Source organism: Alligator sinensis, unplaced genomic scaffold, assembly GCF_000455745.1.
Source record: "Alligator sinensis unplaced genomic scaffold, ASM45574v1 scaffold990_1, whole genome shotgun sequence".
NCBI classification, from domain to species: domain Eukaryota; kingdom Metazoa; phylum Chordata; order Crocodylia; family Alligatoridae; genus Alligator; species Alligator sinensis.
The window spans coordinates 60,937-69,814 of record NW_005842506.1 but is presented as its reverse complement, the minus strand read 5'-3'; the positions used below and the strand labels follow the sequence as shown (position 1 = coordinate 69,814).

General features: G+C 39.7%; 1 protein-coding gene across 4 annotated transcripts in view; it reads left to right on the top strand.

The window, feature by feature from the left end:
* USP42 (ubiquitin specific peptidase 42) overlaps positions 1-8,878 on the top strand; it is a 29,512-nt gene that overhangs the window by 8,184 nt on the left and 12,450 nt on the right. For 2 of the 4 annotated variants that reach the window (XM_025213116.1, XM_014523577.2), the window contains exons 11-18: positions 826-926; positions 1,344-1,488; positions 1,860-2,621; positions 3,826-3,914; positions 4,543-5,955; positions 6,521-6,855; positions 7,110-7,201; positions 7,950-7,993. In XM_025213116.1, the coding sequence (XP_025068901.1) occupies positions 826-926; positions 1,344-1,488; positions 1,860-2,621; positions 3,826-3,914; positions 4,543-5,955; positions 6,521-6,855; positions 7,110-7,201; positions 7,950-7,993 (2,981 nt within the window). The remainder of the gene's footprint in view (positions 1-825; positions 927-1,343; positions 1,489-1,859; positions 2,622-3,825; positions 3,915-4,542; positions 5,956-6,520; positions 6,856-7,109; positions 7,202-7,949; positions 7,994-8,878) is intronic. The other 2 variants (XR_001358645.2, XM_025213117.1) reach the window with 2 other exon arrangements.

Here is an 8,878-nt window from a genome sequence, read left to right as displayed (position 1 = left end):
TCAGGACCAATAAAGTTGCAGCATTTTTTGGCCAACTGCCTGTAGTATGATGTGATAGGTCACATGACTGAACATGAGTTGGTTTTCTGGAGTTGAACACTGCTAGGAAGATAGAGGTTGCCATGTCTTATTGAATCAATGTCCTATTCAATCCAATATCCTATCTTTAACAGTAGCCAGTACTAGGTGCTAGCAAGATACTCACAAAGGGACCCAACTGCAGACCAGCTTGACTTTGGGGCAGTCTCTTTCTGATCTCTCTGGTGAGGGGGTGGTTTGTAATCTGAAGTAAGATCTAGACCCCTTATAAATATGTTTTAATCTGTGAGTATTCTCATCTAGGTAAAGCATTATTCCTCTGAATCATTGTCAGCTCTTGGTGTCAGTATGTTAGGACAATGAGTTCTACAGATTGTGTTGGGCTTTAAACAAAATCCTTTTATCAGTATGTGAATTCACTGTCAATTTTATTTGATCTCCCCTTGCTCTTGTGTTTGAGACAGTTCTGTGGATCCTTATAGGGGTGGTGTTTTAGCCAGCAGATCCTCTAAACAATTAACTGCCTCTAAGAACAGCTCCTTTTCTAGAATAAAATCTGCACTGGTGAAGAGAAACATTCACTAACAACTATCAGTGGTAACTAATATCTTTAGATAATTGTACGCTAATATCTTAGGAATGAGGCTATATTATGGGGTGCTTTTTGCTCTGTTGTAGTTGAACAGTGACCTCTATTGTTTTGGGGGGTTTGTTTTGTTTTGGTTTTTTTTTTTTAGCAAATATGTTGTAAGTAATCTAAAAAATGTCATTGCCTTTTATTTTCAGAGCTGTAATGCACAGTGGTACCAGATGAATGATTCCATTGTAGCCATCACTGATATCAGAACTGTCCTGAATCAGCAAGCTTACATGCTTTTTTATATCAGGTAATAATAATTACTCAAATTTATTCAAAATTCAGTTATTTTCCTGTCCCTGTCATTTTTCCTATTCTTCTGCCTGAAGTGTTGTCCCTGAAGTCCTGGTGCTTTAAGTCACTTCAGCCTAAACTGTTGAGCTAGTATAAATTGTTTAATGTTATCTGCCACACTCTAGCTGGCTACTCAGTGGTGGGTGAAGCGAATCTAGTACAGATAAAACCCTTCAATCAGCTATACATAATCATCTGGGGGAGGGGAAGAATTGGGAGACTGAGTTATTAATCGGGTAAGAAGGTATTTTAGGTCTGTTACCTAATTTTATTCGTCTTAGTTGGGGTCTGTAGTATTTCATATAAACTACTGTATGAATTAGATGTGTTGGGCACAAAGAACAAATCTCAGTAAATATTATCACTTCTGCAGGTCCTCTGATGTGAAAAATGGAGAACTCATTTATTCCATTCCAGGACAGTCTTCTCCCCGTCCAGCTATTAGTCAGCGGGTAGTTAATAGCAAGCAAACCGTATCAGGATTTATTGGACCACAGCTTCCTCCCCACCTGATTAAGGTAATACTTTAGGTCAGGGTCAACAACCTTTTCCTGAAGCAGGCTGGAGTTTGCTAACTACCCCCTACCATGGCTGCAAATCTTCACCCTGTCCTGAGGGCTGAGCTGCCTGCACTTACCCTGCTTCTCTTAAGTGAGTATAAACCCAGGGATGGGTGGCTCAGTACAGCTGCCCAATCCCATGTGCCACCTTGGGCCACTGGACTGAACTTTTGCCCCTGGATCCAGCCACGGGCCATAGGTTGCCCACCTTTGCTTTAGCTAGATTTTATATAGATGCCAAAAACATCAGTCAAGACTATTATGTTTTGGGATGTCAGCTTTGTGTATTTACATGAAATCACAATAAAATGTATCCTTTTTAATTACAGACTTCTGGCCATTTAAATGGAACTGGGTCACTAAAAGAAACTCCAAGCAGTTCTGTGGTATGTGCTAGCAACGTTACCCTAACCAGGCCAAATTCGGCGCCTCCTTCAACTTCCATTCAAAACTGGACAATTAACCGACCCACTATTCCTGATCCTTCAAAAAAACAGAAGATTACTATCAGTATTCACAACAAACTGCCTGCTCGCCAAAGCCTGGTCCAACCCAATCTTCATAACAGCTCTTTGGAGAGTCTGAGCAAGCCTGTTCCTTCATCCACCATTACTAATTCCTCTGCAGTACAGTCTACCTCAAGTGCTTCTACAATGTCAGTTGCTACTAAAGTACCTAAACAATTGGCTACTAGTGAAGCTTGTTCTAAAGCAGTACTGAATGGCAAGTCTAAGCTAAGCTCCAGCACATTGGTCCCTTATGGTGCAGAATCTTCAGAAGAATCTGATGAAGATTCAAAGGCATTAGTTAAGGAGAATGGACACAAGAAACCTGTAAATGGAATTTTGATTGGAAGTGTAGCTAGTTCATTGCAGAATTCCTGTTCTTCCTGTCAAGATGCTGAAAAGGAGGTACCCCAGCATGAACTGCCAAAAACTGACAGAGTCAATGGTGACAAAGTCAATGGTGCTATTTGTCTAGATAATAATTCTAAAGACAATGATTTGAAACTTGATGATTCCACTTGCCAAACCAAGGCTCTTAAAACTACAGAGACTTTCTTTCCTAAAATGAATGGATTGCATGGAAAAGTGAGTTATGTTTGTTTGAGCTAGAATTTCTTTTTGAAGCAGATTATAAATATCATTATCTGTTCTAAGACTACAATTGTTCTAGATGACTTGTTAGAAAAATGAATGTTTCATAGATTTCATAGACATTAGGGCTGGAAGGGACCTCAGAAGATCATTGAGTCCAGCCCCCTGCCCAAAGGGCAGGAAGTCAGCTGGGGTCATAGGATCCCAGCAAGATAAGCATCCAGTTTGCTCTTGAAGGTGTTCAATGTAGGTGCTTGAACCACCTCCGGTGGCAGGCTGTTCCAGACCTTGGGGGCTCGGACAGTAAAGACATTTTTCCTTATGTCCAGCCTGAAACGGTCTTGTAGTAGTTTATGACCATTAATGTTAATGTGGAGCTTTAAAAAATTGAAGTGCTGTCAGTGTTGTACCAAAGTTTGTACGGGGTCATTGTATTATCTGATGTGCAGTCTTTCTGTTAAGAGATCCTAACCACTTTTGACCGTTAATGAGTCTATTTCTATGAATAGTACTCTTACCAGAATCTTAAGCGGATTTTTTCGTTGATATTGCTCATCTTTAATTCTGCTGAAGTTCCCAGTGTATATTATTCTGACATATTTCACTTTTTAAATTGTGAGTTAATGAATTGTCGGGTATGTACAGGCATTATATTTAGATCAGCCTAACCAGAATGAGGTTGATTTAATGCCCAATTGTGCAGGCATTCCGGAGGTTTAATTTGGACAAAAAATGGCATGCCTGATCTAAATTGGTGCACCTGAGTGGATGCATGAACTCTAGATCAAGATTGGGTTAACCCAATCTCCTGAACACCTGTGCATGTCCACAGTGCAGCCCCAGAACTGTGCTAATTTCACCTTGCCCCCACAGACCCACATCCTTCCCAGTCCCACCCACCCGCCTCTCCCACACCCCAAGTTCCTTTTGTCAGGCTCCCCCCTTGCAGCTCCTGAAAGTAGCAAACGGCAAACTATTGCATGTGCCACTCCTGGTCTAGGTGGGTTAAGGTAAGACCTAGACCAGTTGCAGAAAATGCCTCTTTGCGCCCTTGGGATGCTGCACCAACAATAATCTAAGTACAGAGTTTTTCTAGCAGTTTAAATATTGTAAAGTATTCTGGAATCCTTTGATTAAGATGTTATAAGTGATCCAATCACTATTCTTTCTATATATTAACATATCTTTTTAATTGTAGATGTGTGCAACTTTACCTTCAGTCCCTGAAGATAAAATCTTAGAATCATTCAAATTCAGCCAGGTGAAAACTTCATCAGAGGATATAAGGTAAAATAATAGTCATTTTATACAATTTTTTTAAATTTATCTAATTATTGGTACTATTTAAATGAAAAGTTTTAGGTCAGTGCAGGAATATTGTACAGAATTGTACAATTCTGTAGAATTGTGTAGAATTGTAGAATTCTGTAGAATTGTACAGAATAAAATATTGTACTGGATAGTCCAAAAAGACATAAACATACAGCAATGAGAGGAGGAAGCAAAATCATCAGTATGAGAAGCATCATGACAATGGAATGAAATACAAAACTAATACATAGTGAGAAAAGTAGCTGTTTAAGAATAATTCCAGTTGTTCTGCACTCTCTGGTTAGGAGTGAGTGTAAATTCTTGACACCTGTATTTTGGGAGGAAGGAAGAAACTCACTATATTACCCTACGATATTTCTTATTTTCATGGGGAAAAGCAAGGGGGAGGACACTTGGCTCTAGTTATAAGACAGCAATGAAGAGATGGACAGCATATAAAAGAGCCTTCCTCTGGAGCTGAGGAAAGAAATGGAATGTCTTCCAGGAACAGTCAGCTCCTTCCCAATTTATTTACTTGTAGCAGGCATCTTACAGAGTATTGTCTATTTCTGCTGAAAAGTCACATGTTTCTCTCTTTGTGCAGTATAACTGGAACTGAAAAAACCGATCACAGTATTCCCAACGATTGCTGCAACAGCCAGGGTCCCTTTGCTGCATCAGCTCCTGAGACCATTTCTACCAAAGAAGGAATTGTAGAGAATACTGTGGCGAGAAAGGAGGAGGATCATTCTGACATCATTGATCAGCATAAAGCTAAGAAGAGAACCTTGGGCACTGAAGAGGAACGTGCTCTTGAGGAGTCTGCGGATAAGGCAAGAGGACCAAAAGAAGCAAAGGTGATGTTAAAGGAGGCTCCTCTGCACGTCAAAGGGCCTGCAGAGACTGTAGAGAAACTGGGACAAAGCTCCCTTATAAAGTCTGACAGTGAATGTAGTTCCAAAAAGCTTTCTACCTTAAACATTACAGACAAATGCCAAGAAACAAAGCACAGTACTAGTGACTATCCAGAGGGACAAAGTGCTGTGGACTCTCCTACAAAACTGAGCAAGGTTCTAGAGAGCTATTCTAAGGAAAATGAGGGACTGAGCGATAATGACAAACTTGGAGAAGACACAGAAAGACAAAAACTTCAGACACATTCTCCAGGTAAAGAAAAGGTCTGCACCACCAAGAAGATGGAGAGGGAGCACTACTGTAAAAAGAGACGGCACTCTGAAAACGAGGAGAAACTGGACAGTCGTGACTCCAGAAAGAGACGAACGTACAGCAGTGAGAGGGGGAAGCAAGATCATCACTACAAGAAGCACCATGACAATGGGAGCAAATACAAACTCATGCATAATGAAAGAAGCAGCAGAAGCTCCGGAAGGTATCCTGATTACAGATCCCACAGCAGAGAACAAAATGATAAGGACGGGGGTTGGTATTACCTTCCGAAGAGAGAAGGCTCTTGGAATAGAGAGAGGTATTACCAAGACATCCCACGAAGGTGGGACAAAGGTAGATATTACTATGATTATTATCCTTTCCATGCGCCAAGAGACAATCGAGAGAGAAAGTTCTCTCACGTGGACAGAGAGTATGAGAAACCAAGCCACGTTTATGACCCTAGGTCATACAAGGACTATTACTACAAGACGCGATGGATTCATGAGCCAGCCACTAAGGAGAGAGAGAAACGCAACTTCAGCAGCTCCAAAGGAGACTTTCACCATTGCCCAGCACCCCCCCAGCATTCTGAAAAGTATTCCTCAGAGAAAAGTGCACCTACAGCGGGAGAAAACACTTCCAGTTTTGAGACTTCTTGCCTCAAATATGAGGACGTAAAGGACAGAAAAAGAAGATGCCCTATTGGAGACGAGAGTGACAGTGAGGCAGAAAGGGAGCGCAAAAAGACCCTGCAGCGTGAGCCTTCAGAGGAGCAAAAGGTGAAAAAACACAAGAAATCAAAGAAAAAGAAAAAATCCAAAGACAAACACAGAGAGAAAGATAGCAGGTAACCCAGAAAGAATTTGTCGCTGTGGTTCAAGAAACTCTTTTAGCGATTTTATTTTGGGGTATTTTCCTTTCTTCTGTTGCTTCAAAATCCATTTAATTGTAGAAGTACTATTATGTACTAATTATCAATTTTGTTTTTAAAAAGTTTTAAAAACTGCTGCCAGATCTTTCTTCTGAGCGCTTCCTAATTCTCCTAGATAAACAGGAGAACTGTTTCTCTATATAATTTTTTCAAACTGTTCCTTGTTTTATAGACTGCAGTCATATTTCTTCTTCTGCCTAACATCTCAGCCCAGCTGAAGAGACCTAAGCCTTTTCAATTGCTCCTTGTATGGAAGCCTTTCCATCCTCCTTTGTCTTTGTTACCATTACTTAAACATCATTCCACTGCTTTAAGCAGAGCAGCAAAGGAGTTAAGAAAAGAAGATATGGTTTCTTATTTTGAGTTTGTCCTGCCAAATTTTAATAGATTGTAGCCAAGTCTAGATTATTGTTCTCTCTACAAATGAATAGCTGCCTTCTAAATTTTCTGTTTTCTTGGTTTTGGGGGTGGGTTTCTTCAGACATTACCAGGATTCAGATGCATCTATGACCCTTTCCGATGCTGAGATTTACAAACATAAGAAAAAGAAGAAAAAGAAGAAAAAGCACGCAAAGAGATCTGAGGGCTTCTTTGAACATGCAGATCCTCATGCTCAGAAGCAGGGTAACTCTGAGATGAACAGGACATGGGAGAAGAAAGAGGACTCCGATCTTACAGATGACACTCCAGTTGAGGAGCATGGACGACATGGGTACGAACGTTTACATGAAGAGGATGCAAATTCTTCTCTTAAAAAGAAATGCTTAGAAGGAGGCAAGGAAAATAGTTATCCTGTATCTAGAGAGGATAGTAAAGGTAAGAGGCTAGAGAAGTTAACAGGACTTCTTTTTATTCAAATAAAGGAAAACATCCAAAGCCATTTAAAGTGCTCTGTATTAGTACTTGTACAGCATGTTACAACTCCAAACGTTTGATAAGCTGAAAAAGGCAACTGTAATGGCAGACACATTCAGTAAATTGCTGACTATTGACTACCTACTCAAAACAGTACTAGTTAGGAATAACTCTTTATGTGGGGCTCGTTAACATGAAGTATTTTTGTGTTTCAGCTACCATCCTACCTTCTCATAAGGACCATGGACAGACAGCTATTAAATCTTTGGATGGCACCTTTGCATACGCCGATGAAACTAGATGGAAAGTATGTTGAGTTCTTCTGACTGTTCTCATTGCATACTTATTTTGTAGTAGCACAAGTAAATAAGTAGAAAAAATATGCTCTAGGCTTTCAGAGCATAATCAGTCCAATTTCCCCCTAGTTTGTAATAAGACAAATCCACTTCACTGTATGGGAGATGCACAACAAAATCCAACTCTTGGATAGTTAGCGTAATTCATGTTGGACTGACTTACAAGTATATAGTTTTAATTATATCATATTATTTAAAAATGTATATAATTGTGTGTATATTTTGTAAATCATACTCATATAATTTTACAATCATGATTGTCATCAAATGATAATTAGTCTTATTAACCCTTTGGAACCAGGAGTAGGTATGAAGCACTATACACTATATAGATCTAAACATCAAAATGTCGACAGACCAAATTTTCTGCTGCTTGTTCTAAAACTTAGTTGTCATTAATATGTTTGTAAGGAAAAATTATTTTAAAATTTATATTGTCTAATAATGATACTAGATAGTCCTGCACTTTCAGATAGTTTTATTATGTTTGTTTATAAAGGTATTTACTTTTAACATTAGCTTTACTCACATAATAATGGAAGTGGTATGGACTCAAGAAGTAATTTTCAAAGTGATTAAAATATTTTTCCAGTATCTCCTCTATCACCATTACAGTAGTGCTCTAAATACCAGCTGAACTCTACTGGCAAGACATCAGTTTGTTTAAATAAAACCAAAAAGACTCTTTTTCTCTTGTAGGTGAGTGGAAAGCTGTCCTTGCAGGAAAAGCTCGCTAGCCACAGGCAAGTTGTATTTTTAAATCTCTGTATGTTATATATACACACATTGGGCAGCTGGGATGGGAGGGAAGCATATTTAAGTGCTTGGATGCCATCCATATAACTTGGAAAGGGGTAGACAGTGATTGTTAGTGCCCTCTACTGGCCAAGCACAGAAAATAACAAGGGAGTTTCTGCTGGTCTGAAAGTGAGCGCTATGCTACTGAGCAGCTGAGTTTAATCTGCAAGACTTGGAGCAGTTTCTTTAAACTGAATTCAGTTGTAGTGAATCTTCTAATCTTTCTGGTTGGAATGATTCAATCTCCAGTGTCAGTGTGAGGGGGGGAAAAAGCTGATCACCAGCAGGATTCCTATTGTTGCTTCCAGCAGCAAGGAAAATATAATGTGCATCACCATAATACTTCTGTTACATATAAAACGGATAAGTCCAGTGAGTTTCATCTTTATCCCAACTGCAGACTTATATAATTGAAAATGCGTGTCGGTGTTACGTGGGTGGCTGTTACAATGCTTACTCGTCTTTGGTATCTTGTTCCATGGGCTTTTAGTTCCTGCAGACAGGAGCTAACTGAACTTTCTCAAGTAACAGCACAGTAAATATTGGCTTTTTAATGGCATTGGGGAGGGCTGGTATTCACTGTTCCAGAGTGTAGGTAGCCCAGTTGCTAGATCAAGCAGAGGACAAAAGAAAATGAACGTTGGGTTTTAATAAGCGCTCTGACCAGTAGGTGGCAAACTTGGGTCAAACCAGACGAAACAGTCTGGCTGCATGTCACATTTGAGGTAAGGGGTTTAGAATGTCTCTGCTTGAAGATGTTACAGCATGTCCAATAGTGTGTGGAGTAGCACAGTATCAAGCCTCAGTCATTAAGAAATCAATCTGCTGAA